General features: G+C 45.9%; 2 protein-coding genes across 3 annotated transcripts in view; one reads left to right on the top strand and one right to left on the bottom strand.

The window, feature by feature from the left end:
- Positions 1-919: 919 nt before the first annotated feature.
- LOC106922966 (uncharacterized) lies at positions 920-8,329 on the bottom strand. 2 transcript variants are annotated; one of them, XM_014995752.2, is made up of 7 exons: positions 8,172-8,329; positions 7,537-7,615; positions 5,035-5,153; positions 4,852-4,962; positions 2,879-2,948; positions 2,074-2,246; positions 920-1,943 (listed from the first exon to the last, which is right to left on the bottom strand). In XM_014995752.2, the coding sequence occupies exons 1-7, from the start codon at positions 8,226-8,228 to the stop codon at positions 1,014-1,016; spliced, it is 1,539 nt and encodes a 512-aa protein (XP_014851238.1). In that variant the 5' UTR covers positions 8,229-8,329; the 3' UTR covers positions 920-1,013. The 2 variants fall into 2 exon arrangements, with proteins under 2 accessions (XP_014851238.1, XP_087862931.1); XM_088006805.1 differs by lacking the exon at positions 8,172-8,329 and adding an exon at positions 7,888-8,124.
- Positions 8,330-10,750: 2,421 nt separating this feature from the next.
- The window catches only part of glra3 (glycine receptor, alpha 3), a 39,408-nt gene continuing 22,670 nt past the window's right edge, over positions 10,751-27,488 (top strand). The window contains exons 1-3 of the mRNA XM_088006807.1: positions 10,751-12,109; positions 24,405-24,535; positions 25,083-25,150. Coding sequence (XP_087862933.1) covers positions 12,048-12,109; positions 24,405-24,535; positions 25,083-25,150 — 261 coding nt within the window. The 5' untranslated portion in view covers positions 10,751-12,047. The remainder of the gene's footprint in view (positions 12,110-24,404; positions 24,536-25,082; positions 25,151-27,488) is intronic.

The raw sequence follows: 27,488 nt of genomic DNA, 5'->3' as shown, positions 1-27,488 counted from the left end.
CTATCAATCGGATCAATAGATTATTTAAAATAACTGCCAACTAATTTAACAATCAATTAATTGTTAGCTGGAGCATACAGACTCTTAAAAGATGCTATTTGCTGAATGAAGACCACAGGGCAGAAACAAGACGGAGGGACACTGAACCTTCTCAGAGGTCCCCGTTTCTCCATTTCTTCTACCTCAGCCATGTTTTTCTCAAATCTGGTAAAGTTTTCAGGTCTGAGAAAAGAACACGACATTTTGAAATTAGGCACCCAGAATGGATTTGGACCTCCATCTGGATCATGTCTGTTTAATATAAAGAAACCTGAAATAATGAACATTAAACCAGCCATGTTTACGTCGTTTTTTACGTACATTTTGAAGCGTTGCAGAAAGGCTGATGAAATGGCAAAATTCAAAATAATGTCCTCAATTTTGCAAAAAAGTGTTTACCCTCCGCTAATGCGCTAAAGAAGAAACAGAAACAAATTTTCCAAGTAAGAGATCTGACAAACGTTCAGGTGGAGAGAAACGTCTCTGGTCCAACCTCTATTCAGCTATGTGTAGCATTAGCTATGCGTAGCGTTAGCTATACGTAGCGTCAGCTATGCGTAGCGTCAGCTATGCGTAGCGTCAGCTATGCGTAGCGTCAGCTATGCGTAGCGTCAGCTATGTGTAGCGTTAGCATCTATTCAAATTATGCTTTGTGTGGCCTGGTTGATTCACTCTAAACCAGTAGACAGAAACTCGCCTAACTGGGAACGTAGCTAATGATCATGTATTCACAAAGCCAAAGCGATATGCTGTAATCAGAATAAAACTATTTAAGCACTAAAGTAATAACTGCTGTTAAAATGAAAATATTTAATGTGTTAAAAATGATCCAATGCAGGTCAAGTCCTGACTGGTGAGACGGTCACATATTCACATCACAGCAGAATAAATCTGGTTTATTTACATAAAGCCAAGAAAACAGAAAAACTGAAAGTCTTGAGTTTCAGATTCCAGGTTTGGTGGAACCAGGTGATTTAAATGATACCCAGGTTCTCATAGATGACATCATCCAGAGGTTCCTCTCTGGACATCGAAGAACCTGTCGCTGTTGAAGAAGTCGTTGTAGTTCTTGAGGAAGTCGTCGTCGTGGTGACAGGCGCTGCGTTCCTACTTGACGTTGGCGCTTTGCAGACCTGAGCATAGAGGTGTTCGAACGGGTCGGGTTTGGGTTCAAGCTTCTGGCAGTCTGACTCTTTTCTGGAGACGGGCTCAGAGTAAATGGGTTCATCGGACATTTTTGTTGCGTTCTGTAGAACGGGTTGCTTGTTCTTGTCTGGGCTAATTTTGTCGTAAACCTCTGAGTAAACCGAGTCTGGAACGTCGGCCTTCGCGTCGGGATGTGAGTCTGAGGTGTTGGGAAGAGCAGCGTCAGAGTCCTGTGAGATCGGTGGCTTCAGAGGAAGGACCCTCGCCGGGTCGATGTACTGAGCGGTGGCTAGTTTGGGTACCACAATAGACAGGCCGCAGTCATTTGGATCAGCATATATGGCGTTGGATTGGCTCTTGAGTTTGTCTCCGGAGGTACCGTCCAGCGTAGGAATCGATGGAAGCGGCATCAAGGTGATCGGAGCAGGAGAACCTTCTGACAGACCAACCGAATCATCCAGACCCTTTGCCATGTTGTCAAACACCGGGGATCTCCGGTCCTGCATCCTCAGCTTGTTCTCCAGGATGTCAGCCATGTTGGTCAGATCAGGGATTTTGGGGAGAGGGGAATGAGGTTGAATGTTGGTGACAAGCACCTTCTCCGTGTCTTGGCTCTGGGATCCAGAAGCAGCAGCTAGAGCGTTTCGCTTGATGTTACTCTGGATCAGGTTGAAGAGCTTGTCAGCCTGCTGAGTCTCAAAGCAGAAGGTTCCAGGACCGGATTCACAGCGCCGACCTGCTTCAACGGTGAGGGACACCTGGCATGAAAACAGAGCGATGAGCGGCAGTAGACCCCCCTACCCAGGTCAAACCCCTAAGCTCAGGTCAACCTCCCACCGCCGGGTCACCTCCTTAACCTCTGGTCAACCATCAGAACCGTGTCCCTACCTTATCATGGCCGTATCGCCTCAGTAGTTCGTAGGGCCACTCCATCACCTTCGTCTTCTTCTTTGCGTCTCTCAGCAGCAGCGACTGTTGTTCCAACTGCAGCCAGTACGACCCCTGCAGGCCACATCGCGTCGCTGCGTCGTTCTTCTGAATCGCCACCCAGAACTGAGGGGCTGGAAAAGAGGAGGAAGTTCATATGAACCACACGTAGGGAGTGGGCGGGGCCTATTTCCAGCAGTCAGTGGCCAAGAGGTGGAGTCTCTTTGATTAACAAAAAGAACAAAAACTTTGAAATAAAATTAATTTCTTTTACAAATTTATGGGTTCTGACAGTCAGTACTTTCACTAATCCACTAAGAGATAAAAGTGAAGCTAATTTTAGCATTTTTGCTACCTTTGAAAATGTTTAGCACACTTAAGTTAATTTTTTCAGATAAATTGCAAAGTGTAATTTATTCAGCTGGTTTGTAAACTTTCAGTTGAATAAAGTTTGACATCTATTGAAGTTTGATTATCGAATGTAAAGAATTGTTCAATTAGTTGGAGGTTTAAATTCATGCTTTTATTTTGAAGAGGATGATGAATATTTATTTTCCCCTAATAACTTTAACAAGAAACATAAAGGAACAAAATAAAGCCGATGGACATACAATGTCCACCGGCTTTGTAGAACATATGAATGAGGGCATCACAATTAAATTGGTGCTCAATAGCTGCTATCTTTCAGTTGTAGACATAACCTGAATAGATTTAGCATTTACACTTAATTTTGTGTATATAATTGAATATAATGCTGGTGGTTTACCTTCGTCTGCTGAGGCATAAATCTGGTTCTCCTCCATGTGGACCTGACTGGATCCAGAACTTTTCTCTCTCTGTAAAACAGAAGCAGAAAGATTTTGGACTTTCTCAAACTTTCCCAAAAATCAAATGAAAGGGAGACACAATCACCTGAGTGGAAATAAAACTGGGAAAACAAACCAGGAAGTGATGGTTCGATAACAGACAGAGGTCACCTGTGGGGTTCCCCAGGGCTCATCCTAGGGCCCCTCTGATTCAATATCTACATGCTCCCACTGGCTCAGGTTATAACAGGTTACCATGACGACACAGATGATGCACAGCTCTACATTACGATGTCACCAGGTGACCTTTGACCCCATCCAGTCACTGAACAGATGCTGAGAACAAATCGGTGTGTGGATGAGCCAGAACTTTCTCCAGCTGAACAGAAACAAAACTGAAGTTATCTTTGGGCCTAAAGATGAACGATCTAGAGTTATAGATCTAGAGCTGTAGATCTAGAGTCAGCTTCAGTTCTTCCAGCTGGAAAGTAGAGCTCAGTTTGACCTTTAACCTGAACCCTCAGAGCCACATAAAGCTGGTTCCAAAGTGGGCCTTCTACCAGGACCAGAGAAACTCATCCAGGCAGCAGCGTCTTCACGGGTCTGACTAAGAAACCAGTCAGACAGCTGCAGCTGAACATTGGTTCTGTTGGTTCTACTGGTTCTCTGGGTTCTGTTGCTTCTCTGGGTTCTGTTGGTTCTACTGGTTTTCCCGGTTCTATTGGTTCCCTGTAGAGGTGTGCCGATCGATCGGTCACCGATCATAATCGGGCCGATTTTCGTGAAAAAGTGCATGATCGGTGATCGGCGATCATTGGCTCTTGTTGCCGATACCGATCATCTCATTTCCAACCTGCCTGTGCAGCTGGTCTCCTCTTTCCTTCACTCTGCGCAAACGCGCAGCAACAAATCCTAATCGATGTGGAACTATAACGCACTGAGTGAATGGAGAAGTTTGCGTGTTGCGGCGGAAAATTGAAGCAGGTCAAAATGCATCAACACGACGAAGCTAATACGACATAAAAACAATGAGATACTTGACGGAGTTTGGCTACACTGCAGTAAAAAAGACATACGGAGGATCAGATAGCAGGTAAAGCAGCGCACAGCTACAAACACTCACCGGATTAGCATGACGGTCAGAAAGCTAAACAAATAACCTGGAAAATGATTTAAGTCTTCGAGCTGCGATGTAAGACTCTGGTTCTGCTCTGGCTGTTGAACCGCTGCTACGCTACAGGTAGTAATATCTGACAGACGGAGCTTCGCTTCTGCTCCACCTGGTGGTGACTCTCACACCGAACCTGCTTAAAGCTGCAGCATCTAACTTAAAAAAATACATTTTACCTACGTATTAAAACGTTCGCTGTCCTAACATGAGACAGATAATCTCTAAAAAAATAATCGATCTCCTCCTGATCTGCATAATTACTCCGCTCAGTCAGAAACAGCCAATCAGAGCTAGCAGTAATCAGCTAGCCGCCATGCTAACAGGAAGTTTTCATTCAGTAACTCTGGATTGTTTATTGTAATGGAACCTGTTTTTGCCTTTGAATGTTAAGTTTTATACTTGAATTTTTTTTGGCAATGTTGAGAGGTTTTATTTTGGCTCTTTGCATTATTTAGCCTCTTCAGAGCCTTCATATGTTATCAGTCTGTTAAAGATAGTATTATCAATAGCAGTACAATTTGCACAAAGCCTGTTTTGTTTAGTTTTCTTCTTGGAAAAAGTTATTAAAAACAAGTTTTTGTCTAAATTAAGGTGAATTCATGGTTCCTTTTTCCACATAATGTAACTGGTAGTGTTTATGATAAAAAAAAAAAATAATAATAATTATGTGATCGGTATCGGTATCGGCAGAAAAAAACCTGATCGGCACATCTCTAGTTCCCTGGGTTCTGTTGGTTCTACTGGTTCTGTTGGTTCTGGTACCTGGAAGCTGCTGTGACACAGCTTGTCCACCCACTCCAGGCAGTCGTCTTTGGGGGCGGCAAACACAAGGGTCCTGTCCTCAGTCTCCACACAAAACGTGGACATGTTGTCCTGCAGACAGAGAGCAGTGGTTAGGGTCCGACCAGAACCGGGGGAACCAACGGACTGGGCCGGGGCACCGACCAGGTGGCAGGCCTCGGCATTGGGAGGAAGCCTCAGGACGGAGATCAGCTCCGACAGGCGCACCACCTTCACCTTCTTCTCCCCGTGAAGCTGGTGGGGCCTCCGCAGGTCAGCGCCCCCTGCAGCACAGACGCAGAACTGGTCACTTTTACTAAACTTACTAAATTTGTATTTACTACATCTACACTACAGCTGGTAAATTAGCACTTTAGAATTCATTCAAAAAATTAATTTAGGGGAAGCTAAGTTTGCTAAATGTTAGAAAAGTGAGCAAAAGCGCTACATGTAGCATTAGCTCCACTATTAGCACGATTACCTCTTCTCTGCACGAATGAACTGATGAATGTTAGGGTTAATACGTCTCCTGGCCAGCAGCTCCACGTTATTACAGACAAAATGTCCCAAAACATCATGATCAGAGCTTCATACGAGGTTCAACAGGATAAACATTTATAACCTGAATCGGATCGACTAAAACATGAGATAAAATAACATTAAATGATGTAATGACCTGCAGGACCCACTAGAGGGCGACGCCATCCTGCTGGTTCAGAGCTTCAGCTCTAATGAAAACTGATCTCATTGATTATTACAAAGCTTTTTCATAAAATCTCATTTTGACTTTTTTTTTCTTTGGGTTTTAAATAATTGTTATTTTTCGGATTAAATGTTTCTTCCTGCAGTTTCTCCCACTCAGACCTTCATCAGAAACCTGCTCCTCTTCCTCCCTGCTCCTCTTCCTCTGTGTCCTACTTTCCGCTTCATGATGCTAAATGCTCTCTGAGCTCTCAGCGTTGCGTAACCCGGCCACCATCTTCCCCCCGCAGCACCACGCTGCCTCCACCTCTCAGCTCTGACTCCGTGATCCTTTGTGACACGACATGATTCTTCAATCTCCCGGCGCTCGCGTCGTGTCAGACCTTCATCACGCTCCTCTTCCTCATTCTGAGGGGTTTCTTGGCAGACCTTCATCATGTCTGCTTTTCAGTTTCAAACGTTTTTCCTTAAATTAGTCATAGATCCTGATTTAACCTGGAATCCGAAACGCTCCAGAGTTCCTTCCTGGAAAACAGGAAGTAGAGCAGGAAATGAAACTTCAGCCGTTCTTCGCTGAAGTCCTGAAGTAAATCTGACCTCAGATCAGCGGCATGTTGCAGCAGAATGTCACCCTGCTGGTCCGAACCCGTCAGAACCGTTTAGGTGTTTCTGCTGGGTCTGGTTTCCTCCATCTTGGTCCAACATCTCGTCGTCCCAGAAGTCCTGCTAGCTTCGTTAGCCTGCGGCTACGCTGACAACAGTTAACGTGACCCAGGTCCGACGTTTTCACCGCGGTCGGAACGGCCCGGTTCAACCTGTTCCACTTCCGGATGTGGATCTAAATGCGGTTCAAAGCGTCTGAAGTTCTAAACTCGCATCACATCCGTGCCATAATTCTGCAGCAGGAGAACCGCGCTGCGCGTTGGAAACGTTTTGAGGTTGCAACGTTGGGGCTGTAAAATCTGAACGCGGAGCGTCGACCAATCAGAGGCTCCGCTGTGTGACGCAGCGGCCTGTAGGGGGAGCCCTGCTGTGGGTTCGGGTCTAACCGGGCTGCTGACCCGGTTAGCAGCCCGGTTTCACATGGCCCTGACCCTCAGCTGACATGTGAAACTCTGAGCGTCAGTCCGCGCTACGAAACGTGAACAAGCATCGACTCGACTGGCTTGATTTTTCTCACGTTTAGTCGTTATGTGATAATTATTCCACCGTTTAGTAAAATGCTACCTCCGTTTTTCCTCCACAGCATCGCTGCTGGTCGTTTCCTTTGCTCTGTTTCCTGCTCAGAAACTTGCTAAGCTAGCTGAAGGAGCAAAGCAGCTCAATAAACTTGAAGGAAAATAACATTTCACGGAGTTATTTGGACTAATATTTTAGAAAAAAAATTGAAACACATTAAAGAAATTACTTTTTTTTACTCTTGCATTTTTCCTCATCCCTCCGACTTTCTGAGGCCTTCCAAGCCGCCATGCTGGTTCAGTGTCCTGACCTTTGACCTGCCAGTCTGAGATGGCGCTCCGGCGTTGTGCTAGCACCCGCCTGTTTCTGGCTTTTATAACTAACAGGTTTTCTCTGGTGTTTGTCCCTCCAGGCCACCGTAGTTCCAAAGGCTCAGGTTAGTGTTATTGAGCAGACGGTTTCTGGATGGTGAACTCTGCCTGACTTTATGACTGAGAATCAGAACCAAGCGGGTCAGAACCAGTGGCTAACAGAACTTCAGCTCAAAGTTCTGTTCAGAGCTGAACAGAACTTTGAGCTTTGACAAAGTTTGAGCCGTTTGTCTTCTGCTGAGGAGAAAAAACACTTCAGAGTCACGTTGAAGCGTTCTGCTCTGATTTCTGGTTATTTCTCTTCATGGGGGTCTGAAGCAGCTCTCTGCTGATTGGTCTGGGTAAGATAATGACTCCTTAATGGCTCTGGTGGACCACAGGGAGTCAGAGGAGCGCGTCCCGACAGGAAGCTTACCTCCGCCGTCCCCGATCTCCAGGCGACCCACGCTGCTGCTGCTGGGCGCGAACAGGGACAGCCTGACTGGTTTCCATTTCTGAAACAAACAGGAAGTGAAAAAAGTGTCAAAGGTCACGGCAACAGAGGTGGGAAAAGTTTCAGCTTGATGTTCAACTGGAAGAGAAACGAGACAGGAGGACAAAACGCGTCCCGACAGAATGATCTGTCACAGAGACACGCAGGTAAACACAGGTCAGGTCATATCTGTGTCAGGAGCACGCGCACACACACACACACACACGCACACGCACACACACACACACACACACACACACACACACGCACGCACACAGCGGCTGGGATTTGGACCTTTATTCCTCCGGTTCCTCAGTGTCGGAGGAGCAGAGAGTCGGAGCGCAGCAGGAATGTTCTGCCAGGATCTGTTTCAACTTGTTGGTTTGGATTCCTCAACTTTCCTCTCAGAAAAGCCAAACAAACCTGCTGAGCTCCAGAAACTCTGAGTTAAAAGCAGCAGGAATATCAGCGAATATCACGATCTAAGATTCGCCTCAGATTTTGATCTGCTCTGACCAAACCGAGCTGCTAACAGCTAAACAAGCTGCATTTCTGCAGAGAAGCAAAGATTGACTCACTTTGTGGGGTTTGTGCGGCTTCAGGTAAACTTTCCCTGTTTTGATGTGAGAGTCCATGGAGGAGGAACCAGGAACCGGACCGGACCGGACCAGACCGCTGCTGCTGCTGGAGATCACAGAAACACGTCTGAGGAGCTTCCTGCTCCGATCAGCATTAAGGTTGGGCCATGAGGCATTCCAGAAATATGATCCTCACCTGCTGAAACACACACACACACACACACACACACACATTTAAAATGCCTGCCTGTTGTGCTGCTTCTAAAGTTGCACAGCAATAATTTAGTTGTTTAGTCTGAAAAACATCGGTCTTCATTTTCCAAATCCATATTCTCACCGTGTTATTAATTCACTTATAAATTTAACAGTTTCAAGATAAATTAAGTAGCAAGCTAAATATTTAGCTCAAATATAACATTTAGCTCCAAATGAAGTAGTTAGCTCTTAGGTCACAAAATATAAATCCATCCGTTTTCTAACACCTCAGTGGGTCAGGAGGTGCTGCTGCCGCCTCTCCAGCTAACGTTTCGGGTGAGAGGCGGGGTCACCTGGACAGGTGACCAATCTGTCACAGGGCAACACAGAGACAGACAGGACACACACCGGACAAACCGGAGACCAATTAACCTGACAGTCATGTTCTTAGAAGCCGGAGAGAACCCAGCATGCAAACTCCATGCAGAAAGACCCCGGGCCGGGAATCGAACCCAGAACCTTCTTGCTGCAAGGCAACAGCTCTGCCTACTGCACCACTGTGCAGTTGCTATATATTTAGCTAAATATAAACTAAATATTTAGCTAGCTCAAAGCTAAGTATTTAGCTTGTAAAATTAAATATTTATTTTGAAAGTGTGACATTTATTAATGAATGAATAACATGGTGGAAATGTGAATTTGAAAAAGAAACCCCTAAATATTATGGTTAAATTTTTTTACAGTGTATCTTTACAAGCGACCTCCGTTAAACAACGAGGTCAAAGTCCAACATTCCTGCAGGAGGAAACTGGAGCAATGAATGGGAATCCAGGTCCACACTGGGAGGAGTGGCCAGGTGGGCTAATGAGGAACAGGTGGATGCTGGAGGAACCGAGGACATCTAGTGGCAGAAACGGGGTACAGCAAGGAATCAACCTGGAAATTAAGATGTAGGCTTCAGCTGCTGCTGTCAACATATTCTCCCACAGATGAGGCAAAAATTGTCCTTTTGCATCGATATTTGTGGCGCTGAAACAATGAATCAGATCTGAGGAGGAACCCTTTAACTCTGAGTCTTCTCTGAAGCGAGCGTCTCCTCCGTTTCCTCCTCCGACCGGAGGCCTGATTCCAGGAAGGACGTCGTCTTGACTCACATCCAGCCGCGCTTCCTGCTTCTTTCTAGCTTCTGAATTGTGCAGCCGGGTCTGCGGCTCTGCCTGCAGGTCAGACTGTTTGTTGTTGCTGTAAATGATCGCCTCTCAGAGGAACTCCTTGCTAGCGGCTCTGGAAGATGCGATCTGACAGGTTTGGACTGAAAAGGCCACGGAGGATCTGCGGCGACGCGAGCTGCACCTACAAACACCAACCGCCTCCGATGCCCCGAGGTCACCGAGGTCACCGGCTGAACCAGATCCGACCCGACAGCAGGACCGGCGGGTCGGGGGTCGCACCGACCGGAGGAACACCTGGAATCACCGCTGAAACGGGTACACTGCAAAAACACTAAGTACTACCAAGGCCTTTAACCAGCGCAAACAGCTCAGCACACCTCAACGAAGAAACACTGAACACAAGCAGCTTTCCAGCAAGACATTATTTTAAGTAAATTATTCCTTAATGCTGATGAAAACGTTGGCTTGTAAAATTATTTTATCTGCTAAAACTAACAGCATTTTGGACAAAAATGGTTTTTCTTGGGGGTTTTTTCTCTTTTTTAGCATAATCATCTTGTGACAAAACATTAAAAAACAAATATATATATATATTTTATATATATAGGAAGGTGACTATATTTAAATTGTAGCTAAATATCTAATCTATGAACTAAATATTTAGTTTTGAACTGAATACTTATAATTCAGCTTCTTAGCTAAATATTTAGTTTCAATATGACATTTTTAATAAGTGAAATAATTTGCTGATGGAACTAAAACTTGTTCTTCATCAACATTAAGGAATTATTGACTTAAACTCCAGCTGAAAAGTTTCTTAAAAATATTTTTTTTCTTAACATATTTGGACTGGAAATCAGACCAAAATTACTTTGTAAGGTTTTGTGTCAGTTAGGCCTGTCGCATTAATCAATAAATTAATAAATCAGTTAATCACATAAATTAAAATGAGATCAATCATTTCTACCAAAAACTGGATGATAAAATGTTTCAGTCTGGTGTTTTGGGCTCAACTAGAACTTTATTTTGAAAGATAATTTTGTTTACAGAAACTTCATAATTTATTGTATTTGTTGTTTCTGTTATTTATCTTAAATATCTTCCAGTGATAAATGTTGATTAGAGTGTGAAGTTTATTGAATGTGTTCTTGCTTTATTATTAGCATCATATGATCTCAAAACAACATTTTAATTTATCACAATATCTTCTGGGACGATTTATCATCCAGTAAGGTTTGTTATTGTGATGGGCCTGGATGTCGGCTGTCCTGATTGGAGCTGGGTAACCATGGCGACGGGTACCTGCAGGCTGAGGAGGATCCAATCAGCGCCTGGGAAGGAAAACATGTCGCTGTCGGCAGCACGACGGCCCCAACCGCGGTCAGCGCTCCCTCTGAGGGAGGTCACATGATCCGCCGGGGTCCAACGGAGCCGCCAGGGCCCTACGGGGCCCAGTGGGGCTGCCGGGGCCCTACGGAGCTGCCAGTGCCCTATGGGGCCCTACAGGGCCGCCGGGTCTGACCAGCAGCTCCAGACTGGACCCAGCTTCTGGAGAACAAACAGGATAAACCAGGAAAACGCTGCAGAGAGACAGAGGAGGAATGAAAGGTCACCTCAGGTCACCGGCTGCAGCTGAACCTGAAACCACCAGAACACGTTTCTCCTCAGATTATCCGGGTCAGAGACAGGAGAAGGTTCTGCTGGATTAGGGAGAAAATGGCCGCTTCACTTTCGTTTTTGGGGCGACTTAGAGGAATAAAGATGTAGAAATAAAACGACCAGAAAAAACACAGAGAATGAGATGAATAAAAGCTGAAGAAAGTGACAGATTTCACCTGGAAGAGGAAACGATGGTGGACTCAGTCTGAATAATTCAGGTTATGTAATCTGTCATAGAAGAAAAAATCAGTTCATTTTTCAAAGTCATCACCATTTTATCCATTCAGTTATCAATAATATCACAGTTGCAAGCAAAATTCTAAGTTGGCAAACTAAATCTTTAGCTGGCTCAGAGATAAATACTTTGCTTGAAGCTACATAGTTAACTTAATATTCAACGGACTTACTAAACATTTCTGCTTATTTAGTTCAAAGTAAATATTTAGATTTAGTCAGGAGCTAAGTGTTGAAATATGAGCAGAATATTTAGTTATTAATCTAAATCTATCTGGTGAGAAATGGGCCGAACCCTCCGGTTTGTACAAAGTTGCTGATAGATGCCACATGTTGACGCTGCTGGAGCAGGCAGTCAGGCCGAGCTGTGATTGGCTGAGCTGCCCGTCGGTTCAGCCAACCAGAGCAGAGGGCGGGGCCAGCAGAGTGAACATCTGGGCGCTCCTCCTCCTCTTCCTCAGCTTCATCTCCGCGGCTTCGCTCCTCTCTGCTGACGGGAAGCAGCTCCGCCGCTTAACTTCCGGGAGTCTCGGCGGGATGTCCGCGAGCTGCGACCCGCGCGCCGCCTGAGCTCACCTGGAGCGCGAGGCAGCTGAGGGCGCGCGCAGGACGAGCCATGAGGCGGCGGGAAGCGGCGGGGGGCGCGCTGGTGGGCTGGAAGCTGCTGCTGCTGGTCAGGTGAGAGGAGAGCCGCCGCTGGGTTCAACTGGGGCTCCGCGGCCCGGGGAAAGGACCGGGTGGGGGTCAGGAGGGGTCCTGCTCCAGGTGTTCTCCACTGCTGGTCCAGACAGGTTCAGGTGGAGGAGAATCTGACCTGGAGGTTCTGGTTCTGGTTTCAGAGGGAGATCTCATGTGTTGTCCTGTGTTGCTACTGGATCACCATGGTAACGTTCAGAACCAGTTCGTGTTTCCTTCAGATGTCTTTGCTCTTCAACATGTGGAGATTCATAAACTCCATTCATCATCAGCCACAGAGAATAAATATATCAGAACCATGAAGTCAGCTGCCAGGGATGAAGGAGGTGATGATGATGATGATGTTTAGTGAACTTTATTGCCAAAGATCTATGTAACAGGATTAACAGAAGTTTGAAATTGCATCTCAGTCTCCAATGTGCAATTAAACTGACCATATAAAGTCATTGACAGTAACCCCCCCCCCCCCACACACACACACACAGCAGAAGTGCAATCAGTGGACATACAGGTAGTGTCAGGTGATGCAGATGCTGAATGCAAAGAGTGAAGTGAAGGAACTGTTCATGACTTGTTCGTTTAGTTTACTACAGTGTGTTGATGAGTCTGATGGCTTGTGGAAAGAAGCCGTTTCCAGTGTGGTGAAGGTTTAATGTGGGTTATCTGATGTGATCCATTCGGTTCTGACCGTCTGACTTCCTGTTTCTGATCCTGAATCGTCTTTCAGGATCAAAGTTTCTGAATGTGGATTTAAAATCATGTCCAGCTTTATTAAACCTGAAAACGTCTCAGAGAGAAAAGATTTAATTCAGAAGGAAGAACAAAATGCTGACGGCAACAAACTAACAAATTCCTGCGATAACCGATAATAATGTTTTCAGACCATCTGTAAGTCACATATCGATCATAAATATCTCCGAAAATCTAATAGTTTGATTTTGTGAAAAAAGACTAAACTCTGGAAATGGAAGATATTTTAAATACCCAAAATAAGACAATAACCAAAAACAATAAAAATGTAAATTAACATTTTCTACTTGAACCATAAAATGGATTATATTCCACAATATAATTAATTTTATTATGGATTATATAATAAATGGATTTATTATGGATGGTTCCATCAAAAACATCAGAATGAAAATTATCAGCTCATTTTAATTATTTAATTAAGCTAGCTAAACATTTAATTAGCTCTGATATTATATTTGGCTAATAATTTGCTAATTAACTTGAAGAAAAGGACTATCAAAATAAAAGCTGGGCATTGAGAACTTCTATAAAAACTCCTGATGAGTATTCCAGTATTTGGAGCCGTCTGCTCTGACCTGCAGCTTCCTTCAGGTTCATCTCCTTCATTTGGCTCAGACACCGAGGAACTCGGCGGCAGAGTAAAGATGGCGCCGAGTGGTTCAAACATGAAGCGTTTCTGAAAGCTGCTGCTGTAAAAGTCGTCCTGCTCTTCAGTCAGCAGAAGCTTCATGTGTTCATCCTCCTCTCCCCTCCGGCGTTGCTGTGCCTCCCGCCCGGAGCTACCAGTGTTTCTGGCTCATCGCTGATCCGGGCGTCAGGAGGAGGCTAGAGGTTTCCAGAGACTCGGAAAAGTTGAACAAGTCGTCATGGAAACCAGGAACAACAGCTGCTCAAGCCACTTAGCTATCAGAGCAGGGGAACTATAATCTGATTTGAACAGTTTGTATCGTTGCAGCTTTTGTTGGAATAAAACAAAAGGAGAGATTTGGATTGTCAGAAAACGGTGTGGATTTGGATCCAGACTGTAATCCTGTTAGATCTGATCTCTGAATCCATCCATGACCCGTAAGCAGATTAACCCGAGCGCTGAGCCGACTTCCTGTCAGAGCCAAACAGAAACCAACAGAAAAACTTTTTTCCTGCTGGAGGAAAAAATAAACTCATTATGCAGGTTGACAGTCAAAACAGCAGAGATTCACTCAGAAGGTTAAACAATGAGGAAGAGACTGAAGGAGCTGCGTTCAGCTTCAGGAGGAAATGTCATCATCAGCAACAGGAAGTGGAATCACCACAACCATCGGCTACATTTCTACAACCCGACACGTTTGCAGATTAAATCCCATCATCATTTCTAACTGTGTGGCTGCAGGAAGGCAGAACAGAAACGACCTTCAGTGGAACCAGCAGCAGCGTTACTGGGAACGTTGGGAGCAGCGATGGACTTGGAGTCTAACCGCAGCTGGGAGGAAGGATCTGCCATAACGCTGCTTTCTGCACGCAGGATGCAGCAGCCTGTAACCCAGGCTGCTGCAAGCTAAATAAATTAGCATGCTAATTAAATATTCAACTTCTCACTAAATATTTAGTTTGCAAACTAAATAATTAGATTCAAACTAAAAACAGATTGGTGGCAAAGTAGTTAGCTTCCAACTAAACAGTAAGCTTACTCACTTTAGCTTCAAACTTGATACTTAGTTTGCCAATTAAATAGTTAGCTTTGAACTAAATACTTAAATTAATCGTTAACTAAATAGATAGTACTAAAAGTGTTTAGCTTCAAAATAAATATGTAGTTTGAAACTGTGACATTTGTAAATGAATGAATACAATTTCTCTTATGTAAGGCTAAATAACATATTAATGCTGTTAGCTTAGCGAGCCGGCCTCCCGACATGATGTAACATCCGGTTAGCAGGCCGGACATGAGCGACGGGACTCCGCCTGTTGGCGTCTCCAACTCCGCTTCATCGCATGTCTGACGAAGGAAACCAGCCAGAGCCCAACAGCGTTTAGCTTTTATGACGTTTATGTAACGACTACAGATGTTCTGACGGCAGATCCAGAACCCGGGCCTTCCTTCAGCTGCAGTTTCTCTCCAGCATCAGTTTATTAAAAGCTTGTTCTGATAAATATTAAAAGCTTTTTTCTGCCGGTGTTCAGAGCTGTCAGAGCGGGTCTCATCAGCCCGGAGCGGATCCTAATGATCCGGTACCAACAGGTTCATTTCTCAGTTAAACATCCGATCTGCGGTACATGCAGGAATATTCCTGATGATGAAGCTCCAGGAGGCATTTAACCGTTTATCTGGAGGAAAACGTCTGAAATTTACCTTCTGATCTCTCCTCCCTATGGAAGACAAATCCTGACAAAATTAGCAGTAATTTGGTCAGGAATAATAAAAACAAATATTTCATCCAAAAGCTACTGAATAAGAACCAATTCCAGTTTATCCTATTATACCCTGTAGCATGAATTCATATTTGTTTATTACTGAATAACATTAATTTAACTTTATCACTATTATTTAACGTTGAATTTTATTTGCAATCTTATTGTTTTATTAGTTAAAAAATATTTAAAATATTTGACAGCAAGTCAGAAATGTTATATATATAAAAAATAAATAGAAATGAAACAAAGAACACTCAGCGGTTCATGGCTGAAGAAACCTGTGTGCCGAGTGAATATAAGCATATTTACAGAAAGTTGAGTGGAAGGAAAAAGTTCAGTATGGGGAGAACCGCAGCCTTAATATGAAGCGGAATCCATTCAAGCTTCTCCAGGAGTGGACTGAGGCTGGATCCAGAATCTGGGCTGCCATTTGGGTCAAGCAGAACCAGAACTGGTCCAAAGTTCTGTTTTCAGATGAAAGTAAAGTTTTCATTTCATCTGGAGATCAGAGACTGGAGAGAACCAGAACCTGGATGGAGGTCCAGTCAGTGATGATCTGGGTTGTATCAGGTCATCTGCTGGTTCTGGTTCTGTTGATGCAGGAATTCGGCCCGGACCAGAGCTGAGAGCACAGCGATGATCATTTCTGTTGAACTGATCATTTTTATTGATCTGATGTTCTGAGTTTTGATTCCAGAATCAGAACTTCTAGAAAAGAGGCTGAGCGGTTCCACTCTATGTGTGATAGATCTATATCATAGATCCGTTTCACTTCCTGACACGAGGAACAGAAAATGCAGAACTTTTCCAGCCCTCCGCTGTAACGCGGGTCAGCCGGCTGAAGAAGCCGCCGCTGCGCTAAGTGGTGCGGCGGCCTGAGGAAGAGGAGTGATGAAGGCTCGGCGGTCTCCTCTCAGTAAGTGAACATTTGGCTGCAGGCGCCAGTCGACCCGACTCTGGATGTTACGCCAGAAACCCTCCAGGCTTCTCTGGGAATCCAGGTTTATTTCAGGATGTTTGTTTTCCTCCTGCAGCTGATCAACAGGAACCAGAACCAGAACCGCAAACGGGCCAGACAGGAAACCCAGATATAGGAATAATAATAAAGAATGAAATACATGTTTGGAGCATTTTTCACTGGAAAACAGCAGAAATTTAGGCTGCAGGCTGATTTAATCCAACTCCAGTGTGTCTGTCTAGTCAAAGTCCGGTCGGTGAGGCATGAATGCTAATTTCGTGCTACCCTCATAGCATTTTCTGGTGACGCCTCTGGGCCAGAATGAGTCTTGGTTCTTGTTCAGTGAAAAGTTCGACAGACTTTGTTCGTCTTGCTGTTGGAAAGACAAACATTTTGATAAATGTAGTTTAACGGTGATGAAGGGAAGCAGCTGTTTATGGGCCACAGAGCTTCCAGAAGCGTCTCTGCTTTATGCCTGACCCCCTGCGCCGCGTTATGCAGTCATGCATTATGCATGTCTGGGTGCAGCAGGCGGATCGGCCGTGTTGGAGGTAGCGGCGCGGCCCGGAGGCGCCTGACCTCATCCTGGAGCAGCAGCAGCTGATGACTGCGCCGCGTAATGAGCAGATGCTTTGCTGGAGCAGAAGACAGCCAGCATGCATATTTCAGGTTAAACACGACGGCGAGGCCGCTGCGTGTTTAACCTGAGCGTTCGCTCCGCTGGCCTCCAAACATGGAAGGAAATCCAGGGAGCAGAACAGATGTTGCTCCGTGTTTCCAGGAGGAACGGTTTAGTGACCGGACGGAGCCAAATGGGTTTTTGGTGTTTGGATGACGCTCCGCCGCCGCCGGCTGAAGAATCACTCAGAGTTCCTGGAGCATGAAGCTATGAAACATGACGGTTATTAAAGTGTTCACAGATGAATCGCTCCGGTTCACAGAAACGATCTGGAATCAGCTGCAGAAACATTAGAGTGGATTTTCTTCCTGTTCGGTGAAAACTGGAGCAAAACGCCGAGCAGAACCCGGAACAACCCGCTGAAAGTTTTCATAACGACAAAAACCGGCAGCAGATCCATGAAGGGAACGAGCAGCGAACAGTCAAAACCCGGGACCAGTCAAAACCCGGGACCAGTCAAAGCCCAGGACCAGTCAAAGCCCAGGACCAGTCAAAGCCCAGGAAAAACTGAGATCTCTATAGAGCTACATTGGGGCCATAAAGTTTGTTCAAAAGAAAAATGTTTGAAACTGAAAAAAATCTCTTGAATCTAAAAAGTACATTTGGAACAATTTATTTTCCAGTTTGAAACCAGTTTCTGGACGGAGACCCTGGGTCTGAAGCTGGTCTCGTTTTGCTGAGAGCAGAGCGGCATGCTGATGGGGCGTTATGTAACAGCAGCGGGTGGGGGAGGGGCAAGGGTCTCCAGATGCAGAAGCCTCTTCTCTTCCTGTCGGTCTCATCAGATTGTTTCGTTGCATAATTGCAGAGCAGATGGGAATACTTGTGACAGACGTCTCGGATCCGGTTCCGGTCCGGATGCCAGACCAGGTTTTCCATGAATTACCAGGAAGCATCATCATTTACCGGGCAGAAAGTCATACTGGGTCCTGAGATGACGACGGTTCTGGTTCTCAGGGTTTCCACTTTTCAGGAACAGTCATCTCCCTCAGCTGATTGGTGGGATGGATCAGTGTTGGCAGTACTGGTTCCCAGTCCAGCTGTCCAGTCTGAGGACGTCCCACCAGTCTCCGCTCCTTCGGGCTCTAGGATGGCTGGCGGCCATGTTGTTTATTTTGATGTTCTCGTTACTTAAGTTTGGTTTTGAAAACACGCCGCATCATTCCCACCAGCCCAGTCCACTTTAATCCAACTCCAGTCCACCTTTCTAGTCAAAGTCCAGTCCGGTTGGTGACGTATGAATGCTAAGCTAACTCTGGTCCTCCAAACCTCGGCCTGGGTTCAGTTGAAGTGAACTCTGGTTTGGTTTGAATGTGAACGCACAGCGGACCAGAGACTGCTCAAAAAGCAGGAAGTGGACTACAGCGCAGGGCATTCTGGGTAAATGCAACCAAAGCTAACATACTAGCCTAGCGCTAGCAGCAGAAATGGCTCCTGGTCTTTAGCCAAAGACTAAAGAGAAATCCTCCAACCGCTAAAATCCTCCATCTTGTTTCCATCTGGTGAAGCAGGAAGTTGCTCTCAGTGTCTTCAGAGGTTTTTGTGTCATTTCCTTCAGTGGTTCTTGGTGCAGCGCCCCCACAGGCCAGGAGGGGAACAGGTTGCTCAAATGGCATTAATAAAGCAGAGGATCCGGACCGCTGAAGACGGGTCAGAACTGGACCGGATTATTCTAAACTTTGGTGAATTTCTGACCCGTTTGCTGAAGACAAATGCGCAGAAACAGAAACTGAGTTTAGATTTGATCGGTGTTCGTTCCTCTCACCAGGGAAACAATGAAACTGTTTGGACTCAGGCAGCAGAAACGAGCCAGAACCGTCTGCTGGGTCCGGTTCTGTTCAGGTTAGGAAACAGAACCGCTGTCTTAACCAACTCCAAAATAAGAGCATCAGTATAAAATCTATCAGTCGATAATCAAAACTTCAACTTTACTCAACTGACGTTTATAAAACAGCCAAGTAAATCAGAGTTTATCTGGAAAAATTTACTTTGGGAACACAAATTGTCCTAAATGTTAGCACAGTTAGCATGTGTGCTAAGCTTAAAATTAGCTCTGATATTAGCACATTAGCAGAAGGATGCTGGTGGATTCTCTTCTCCAGAGAACCAGAACTCCGGTTAATCTGCAGAATCGTTTTTATGATTGTCCAGTGTTGATCTTTAAACCTCTGCATGAATGAAACTTCATTTTTTCAGAAAATCCACATCAAACGTTTGTGTTTTAACGTGTCGCTGCTGAATCAGTTCAGCTGGTTTCTCTGTGTCTGAGAAGCTCATCCATTAAACATGAGGACTTGATGCAGCTTCCGCTGTTCAACCAAGGAGCCGAACTGAAAGGTCAGGACGGGAGGAAGAGGAGGAGAGCGAGCTAAGCAGCTTAGCATCCAGCATGCAGTAATCTGACATCTCAGCTGGATGTTGCTGTGAAGCGTTCAGAGACGGAGGATAAACGGCGCTAAAACGGACAAATTAAGTAACAAGATTAATCTGCTTGTTTAACGCGACGCTCTTCGTCAAACATCTGGAGGTGATGAAGAGGAGGAAGAGCGTCCTTCCTCCTGTGGATGTTTATTTATTTACTTAATTCATGTAGAAAGCCCCCCGGCGTCGTTTCAATGCCCGGTTCCGGTCCTGGCTCTCGTCATGTGACCTCTGACCCTGAGATGAACTCTGAGTCATCAGACCAATCACTGAGGAGGCGGCGGTTCTGCAGCACCGGGTCGTCTGTCGTCGACCCATCATGTGAGACAGGATGTTAGTTACATGATGAAGAGTTTTACTCATCTTCCTCAGAGACGGATTCCTGCAGACAGAACAACCAGAAGGAAATCCACGTTTCTCCTTCTGCTCCTGGTTCTGTCCGGTCCGGTTTATGATGAGACGCATGGCGTCCTGATGGGAAATCCAGCCTGGAGAACCGCCGAAGAGCTGAAGCTACTCCATTTCTGTTTGTCCACTTGGGCATCATCTTCCTCTGATGGGCTCCAGGTGACCTTTGACCCCTCCCAGGTTGACCAGGAGCTACAGTCGCTGCTCTGAGGTCTTTTCATCGGCGTTGTGTCGCAGCGGGAGGCTCCAGAGCAGTGAAGCGATAAACTTTCATAGAACCATATGATTCACTGAATTTAAAGTCTAATCCACAACAAAACACAGAATTTCACAGAAATATCTGCTTAGTTTCTGCTCTGCTTTCTGAAAAACAGACGTCTTCCCATTAAAAAAACATGAAGCTTAGGGGGACAAAACTTTTCTGTCCGTTTTGTCAGCAAACATTTAACTGGAAACAAGAATACAACAACTACTGAGAAACATTGAGAAGAAGCCAGCTTGCTGCAGTTAGCTTAAAGCTAGTTAGCTGCAGTTAGCTTGGAGCTAGCTAGCTGCAGTTAGCTTGGAGCTAGCTAGCTGCAGTTAGCTTGGAGCTAGCTAGCTGCAGCTAGTCACATTTAAATAAATTTATGGAAGCGAGAGTTTAAGGCTAGTGTCCTGAATCAGATATTCCTTCAGGAAAAAATAAAACAAGCTTACCATAATTTCCGGACTAAAGAGTATAAGCCACATCTACAAAGTTTTTTTTTTTAAAACTGGAAACGTTTATATAAAAGCCGCTGATATCTCCGCCGCTCTCGTCCTTAATAAATCTTTAGGTTACTTTTGTAACCCCGGTTCTCTTTCATAGCATTTGTTTCGTGTCTCACAATGGGAACGAAAATATACCGACTCCCGTATTGCTCAAAAACAGATCATTTGTACTCATACAAAGATCTTGTTGCTGGAGCTGTAGCATTCTGGATGATCTCTAACACTGTGGGAGACCTACAGACTGTAGACTGAACCACTCACGGGCCAAGCCCACAAAGCCAGCCTTTCTGGGTGGGGATGAAAAATTTGTCCTTGTGCCCGAGATAGCAGATGAGCCGCAACTGCAACGGAGAACGCACTTCTCCATACCGTCACAGTCCAGCACCGAACTGCCAGCCACTGGGTGCTTCTCCTTGAAGGGCTTATTGCGCCCGGAGACGGCTAGTTCTTCCAGCAGCTCCGGAAAAACTGGCAGGAGTTATCTGCCTGTTTTCCATGCTTCTGGCAGCTTTTTTCCGTCGAAGCAGGAGCGAACTACCTCGGCTTGAACCTCGGACCACTGGATGTCAAGCTTTGCATCGGTGCGTTTGCACACGTCGTGCAAGTCAAAGTCCAGTTCCAGCGAGGATGAGCCTTCATGACCGGGTTGGAAAACCCGCGCCGCCTGGCGACAGCGGAGGAGATGGGTCATAATCCTCATTGTTATCCGAGAAAGGAAGTTCCGACGCATTATTGGAAAACTCGCAGTCTCCCGTTGCCGGGAACTAAGCGAGCAGGACTCGAGGCCGAGTTCGGGGACCCCAGATGGCACCGGGTCCACGGATTCGAGGATTTCGGCCCAGCTCGTCCCGGCTTCCGCATCAGTGGTCAGCGAAATTATTTGGTAGGCCGGTTCCTGCACAGATGCTGCAGATGCCATAAGCGGGTCGCTGCTGGACAATGTCGTCTGACGGGCCAGACGGTGACGAAGCACTTTGACAGAGAACCTGCAGGTCTCCCCAGAGTCAAAGGCTGCTTGGACACGTTTCAGCCCGAGGTCCCAGCTTGAAATTTTGTTGCCGCACGGGCAGGTGAGCCTGTGGGCTCTTCTCCACGTTACTAGATGACCTGACGGTGATGGAGATGGGATGGCCGTAAAGCTACTAAAAAGAAAAAGAGCTGGCGACAGCTAAGCTAACCAGTTATGGTTAGACTATGGAGGGGGAACCCCAGTGGGTAGTTTATGGCGGGAGTATTGCTACCCTTAAACTGCCAACGAATAACCTTATGGTGAGTCGGCTTTTTTTTTTTGTATTTCTACCAGAGAGAACTTACTCGCTGTGATACCAACAGAAATCCCAGGCCAAGCGCCCGGCGACCGAGCTGGCGTTTAGCTTGGCTCACAATAACGTCAGTATTTACACGAGAACTGGTTGGAACTGGAAAAGGTTTTTGAATAAAATGTCTGCTCAGCGTCAGCCCTCTCTGACGCTGGCTGGCGCCATTCAATAGGAGCTTGTGATGCGGTTACGCCAGAGGCCTTCCCATTGTGAGACACGAAGCAGATGCTATGAAAGAGAACTGCTGGATTTATTTACCCTTGTATGTAGAAATGGGGACCGACCGACCCCACACACGTAAAACTTGTATCATCTGCCGTAGTCCTCCTCTACGTTTGCCTCAGTCCTCGCACGCACAAGGGTTAAAGACGCAGCCCTCCGCCGAGCTGACCTGCTCGGCTCCGTGTCCCTCCTTCCTCCCAGATCTTCAGCCTTCAACCTAAAAGCTGCATCATATGAACTTCTTCATGTTTCCATGATGAGGGAATTTGAAAACATTTCTCCGTCGTGCCTGCTGCTAGCATGTGCTTGTTCTAAATGAAAATCAGCGCGTTCTTCTTTGATTTCCGATTCTGACTTCCAATGATTCACTTCCTGCTACAGAGCCCCCTGGTGGTTGAAGAAAAAGCCACAGAAAAGCCCACCGGCTTTGGTTCAAAGCGAGGAAAAAAGTAACGACTTATAGTCCGAAAAATACGGTAGATAATTTTTGGTGAAGGAAACAGGGAAACACTTTTTAACATCTTGTGAAACCATTAATGTTCCACAGCAGATTGTTATAGTTATGAAACACAATAACAGGAACTGTTTACCTCTGATTTGTTCATTCTTTTCGTTCACCATAATCAGTAACTTCTAGGGTGATAAATATGGTTAAAATGGAAAAAGTGGAATTTAGGAAGCAGTGAAACAGGTTCTTATTGGGTATAATAGCTAAGTTTTTTTCTTGTGCTTGTCCCTCCAGGCTGCCGTAGTTCCAGCAGCCTGGAGATTACAGCGTTAAAGAGCAGATTATGAGGTGAACATGTTGGCTGCTCTGCTCTGAACTCTGACTTTAAGTCAGCTGTCGGTCCTCAGCGTCTCGATTCGGTTCTGAGTTTTGCTTCTGAGCAGCGTGAGAATAATCCCTGATGGAGCGAACCAGAGGAACGGACGATGAAGAGTGAGGATGTAGAGTGAGGATGAAGAGTGAGGATGAAGAGTCAGGATGAAGGATGAGGATGAAGAGTGAGGATGAGGAGTCAGGATGAAGAGTCAGGATGAAGGGTGAGGATGAAGAGTCAGGATGAAGGATGAGGATGAAGAGTCAGGATGAAGGGTGAGGATGAAGAGTCAGGATGAAGGATGAGGATGAAGAGTCAGGATGAAGGGTGAGGATGAAGAGTGAGGATGAGGAGTCAGGATGAAGAGTCAGGATGAAGGGTGAGGATGAAGAGTGAGGATGAGGAGTCAGGATGAAGGGTGAGGATGAAGGATGAGGATGAAGAGTGAGGATGAAGGATGAGGATGAAGCAGCGCCGCTGTCGCTGGCAGGTTAATCTGGAGGTTCTGGTTCTGCTCGTCCCGGATGACAAACGGAGCGATGGAGTTTCAGGATCATCAAGCTTTACTGTGGCATTTAGAGATCTACCGTCTCCCAGGACGTGTGTGTGTGTGTGTGTGTGTGTGTGTGTGTGTGTGTGTTTTGAATGTCAGCAGCGGTCGGTGGTCTGGGGACCTGATCATGAACTCGACATCAATGGTTCTGATTGGTCGACACGCACTGTGACGTCACCGTGGCAACCTGTTGGGATCATAATTCTCTCTGATTATTTTAGTGATTTTTAAAATCTAAATCTGTTTTTGTGGCGCTGAAAACTGGAGGATCTGCTTCCTATTGTCCTGATGGAGCCTCCAGAACCAGCTGGACCGGCAGCCTGGTACCGGAGGGTTCTGCTGGGACAGCTGGACCAATCAGAGCTCTGATTATTAAGGGCTGGATAAGAGAGAAGGAGGAGCTCAGATCCCAGGATCTGATGATGATGATGATGAGTGAACTGAAAGATTAGAGCTGACTCATCACTCCTTCCTGATTGGCTGCTGCTCGTAGCTGTTAGCTTCATTCACAGTTGTTAGCTTTGCTCCTAGTTGTTAGCTCAGCCAACCCTGGCTTGCTGAGCTAACGGCTAGGTTCTGCTCCTAGCCATTAGTGCTGCTCCTAGCCGTTAGCTCAGCTCCTAGACGTTAGCTCAGCTCCTAGCTATTAGCACTGCTTCTAGCCATTAGCGCTGCTCCTTGCCTTTAGTTCAGCTCCTAGCCATTAGCGCTGCTCCTAGCCTTTAGTTCAGCTCCTAGCCATTAGCGCTGCTCCTAGCCATTAGCTCCTAGCCTTTAGTTCAGCTCCTAGCCATTAGCTCACCTACTAGCCCTTAGCTCACCTACTAGCCCTTAGCTCAGCTTCTAGCCGTTAGCTTAGCTCTCTGATGAGGATTCCTCTTATTTTCCAAACCTAAGTTGTTCTGAATGAACTTCCACCTGTAAAACCCGGTGTAAACCTCACCGCTGCAGCCAGGGGGCGCTGTGCCGCTGTGAAAGCCGTTCTTCCTCTGTCTGCAGCGTGAGCCGCTGTAAGGAGCTGGACGGCGCCGCCAGGACGCGCCACGCTCCCATGTCTCCCTCCGACTTCCTGGACAAACTGATGGGAAGAACGTCGGGATACGACGCTCGGATCCGACCGAACTTTAAAGGTATCTGAACCGGTTCTGTTCTCATCCTCAGGCCGCATCGCTGCTTCAAACTTTTCCAGATGTTTTATTGATTCAGCCAATCAGCGGCGTTCCTGCCCTCGTTTCTATATTTATTTCTTTAAAAGACTTATGAAATCATCTAACCCAATTAAATAAAACAAAATAAAATTAAATAATTTCGGGGCTGGCCTAAGCTATCAATACATTAATATTATAATTTATTGATAAGTTTGCTGTTATGGCTGATATTTACCAATATTATACACCAATAAAAATACAAACATGTTTTCTCATTGTCTGAAGTTAAATCAGACCAAACTTTTCTTCTTTTTGGTCATTTAGAATCAAAGTTAAAAAGAAAAAAGCCCAGCATCGGCTGACCTCCTTCATGTAAACATTAACTATAAAATCCTTTTCTTTAAGATTTCTGGAATCGTTTCCTGAAGCTCCAACTTTCCCTCCTGGAAACGGTTCAGTCTCAGAGTTGGATGCATGTTGGATGAGCAAAGCTCCAGATCTGCTGCTGTAATGCCGGTTTTCTCCTCAGGTCCTCCGGTCAACGTCTCCTGCAACATCTTCATCAACAGCTTCGGCTCCATCGCTGAGACCACCATGGTGAGTGACAGGAAGCCGAGGCGCGTCGGCGGGACGTTTTCCCTGTCGGGCCCCGAAAAGCTTTTTGCACTTAGCAGCTTGTTGACAGAACAACATGAATAAGTCTGAGTTTTTTAATGTGCAGCGTGTTTCCGCTCGGTTCCCAGACTGACGGCGGGTCGTGTCGCAGCGTTCTGCTAATTAATGTGATTCTTTCTTTATTTATGACCGGCAGCTTTCAGAGCGCCGAGGCCCAGAGCTGTTAGCCAAAGTTTCTGACGTTTACGCTTCAGAAACTGAAGTTTAAACTGAAGATAATGAAACTTCACTTTCACTGTCTTCTCTGCACAGAAACAGAAACCAAAATCCATTTCCTTCTCCTTATCTTCTGGATGCAGGTCTGATCGGCTAACCTGAAGGTTCTGGACGAATCTCACATTCAGGCCACAAGGCTGATGATGATGATGATGATGATGATGATGATGATTGTTATTATTATTTAATCAGGCCAGTTTGCAGTGTGTACTTCGTCCCACTGGATCAGCTGCATCGTCTCAGTCTGTTGGCTACATAAACATGAAGATAGATTATGTTTCTTACCAGAGCAGCATAAAGTCACAACACGCCTCCACTGGCAGCTTTACGTGTTTTACAGACGCTCTTTGCCGTCGTTCTCGGTCTGTGGAGTTTAAGAGGTGGAAAGTAGAAAAACCCAGACAGACGCAGAGAAGGAATAGAGGAAACATCTGGAAACTGATGGCAGCAAAATATATAAAAAGTTTGCAACTTTTTAAGCAAAACGAGCGCCTGGTCAGTACGTCAGCGTCAGAGTTCAGTCAAACTGTGTGGCATAAGGCTGCTTAACTGAAGTCCGTTTTTATGACGGAGCGTCCCACAACGCCAAGCAGCTCCTGCCTGCACCGAATCCCACATATTATAGAAAAATCTGTTTTCTAAAGCTGTCAAAGTGGGCTGGAGTGTGGGATGCATTGGGGAAGCAGCTGGCAGTGTGCCAAGAATCCAGAAGGTCAAAGGTCATTTCATCACAGGTTCATATGTTGCTATGCAGCCTGCCTATCTGTCGCCAGGGGCAACCAGGAAACAGACCCCAGGCCTGCTCCTGGTGGAGCCGAAACGGCTCTGGAACGTGTTAGCATCCAGGTTCTTCATCCGGAACGCCGAGGCACAAAATGAAAACGATTTAATTTCAGATTTACGTGACTTGATTCCAAGTCATATGACCTGAATGGACGCCTCTGGTCTTTCATGAACGGATGGGATTGAGGCCGTGTGAGTAACAACGGTGGCTGAAGCTCTGACGGATTCAGTCCTGCCGGTCAGAGCGACTCGGAGGCCAGGAAGCGAGGTGGTACTAGGCGGTCCGCGGACCGGGCATGGTACCACCGGTGGTCCAGGTCGCTGGGCTCGGTCAGATTCTCTACATCCGCTCAGACTCCATCAGGAACTCGACTCTGAACTTTCCTGAGCCGTTAACCGAACCCGAAGTCGGAGTCTGTTCAGCTCCAGCAGCCAAACAGAACCTCACTGGTACCAGGAGTGTTTTATTTTGAAAATTGACCACAGCCTCTTCCTGTGTCTGACCTTTAGTCCTCCAAAGAAAACTGTGATGCGTTCACTGCAGTCGGGAGGTTTTGGACACCGTGGCGACGAACCGACAGATTTGTCTGAGTCCTGTAATGTACCTGCAGCTCGGTAACCTGCTGGTTGGTTCTGGTGTTTCAGTTTAATTAGTAACAGCAGAATGATGAGTGCAGAGCCAGATGAGGTAAAGATGGAGGCCGGCGGACGGAGACGGAGATGTGAGGAGACAGACGAGCAGACAGGAATAGCAGATGTGCTGCAGAGACGCTGAGCGACTCTGACAGCAAATACGCTGAAGTGACATGAAGTCAAAGCTGCTGCTGCGTTCTGTTACTCACATCCTCACCGTCCCAGAACCACGATTAATGACTTTAAGAGACGCTCTCCTTCAAGAGCCAGGCGGCCAGTTCGATGGTCCAGCTCCTGCTGGACTCAGACGGTTAAACGAAACAAACGGCTGGATGTGAACCATGTGGCACAGCGATGGCTCTGACTTAGACCAGAGATCAAAAATAAATTCACACCAACTAAAATCTGAAGCTGCACAAAACTTTAAATCACACTGGAAATATCAACACAACATGGCATCATGGACGACTGGTTATGAAGAGAAATGAGGGAACAACTTCACTGACAGTAAGTCATGTTTTCACCGTGTTAGTCATTGATTTATAATGTCAGTTTCAAACTAAATATTTAGTTTGAAGCTAAATATAACATCTAGCTTGATAGCAATATAATTTACTTTTTATTTATT

The sequence above is a fragment of the Poecilia mexicana genome, unplaced genomic scaffold (assembly GCF_051168715.1).
Source record: "Poecilia mexicana isolate PSO_F unplaced genomic scaffold, ASM5116871v1 scaffold_1, whole genome shotgun sequence".
Lineage (NCBI taxonomy): Eukaryota > Metazoa > Chordata > Actinopteri > Cyprinodontiformes > Poeciliidae > Poecilia > Poecilia mexicana.
The sequence above is the reverse complement of the archived record's forward strand: the minus strand, read 5'-3'. Positions and strand labels throughout refer to the sequence as shown.

Excerpts from the sequence above, each read along its gene's own strand:
- LOC106922966 (XM_014995752.2), bottom strand. The coding sequence starts at position 8,228 with ATGGACTCTCACATCAAAACAGGGAAAGTTTACCTGAAGCCGCACAAA. Across the intron at positions 7,616-8,171 it reads AGCCGCACAAACCCCACAAA|AAATGGAAACCAGTCAGGCT; the intron begins GTGAGTCAATCT and ends TGTTTGTTTCAG. Across the intron at positions 4,963-5,034 it reads ATGCCGAGGCCTGCCACCTG|GACAACATGTCCACGTTTTG; the intron begins GTCGGTGCCCCG and ends CTCTGTCTGCAG.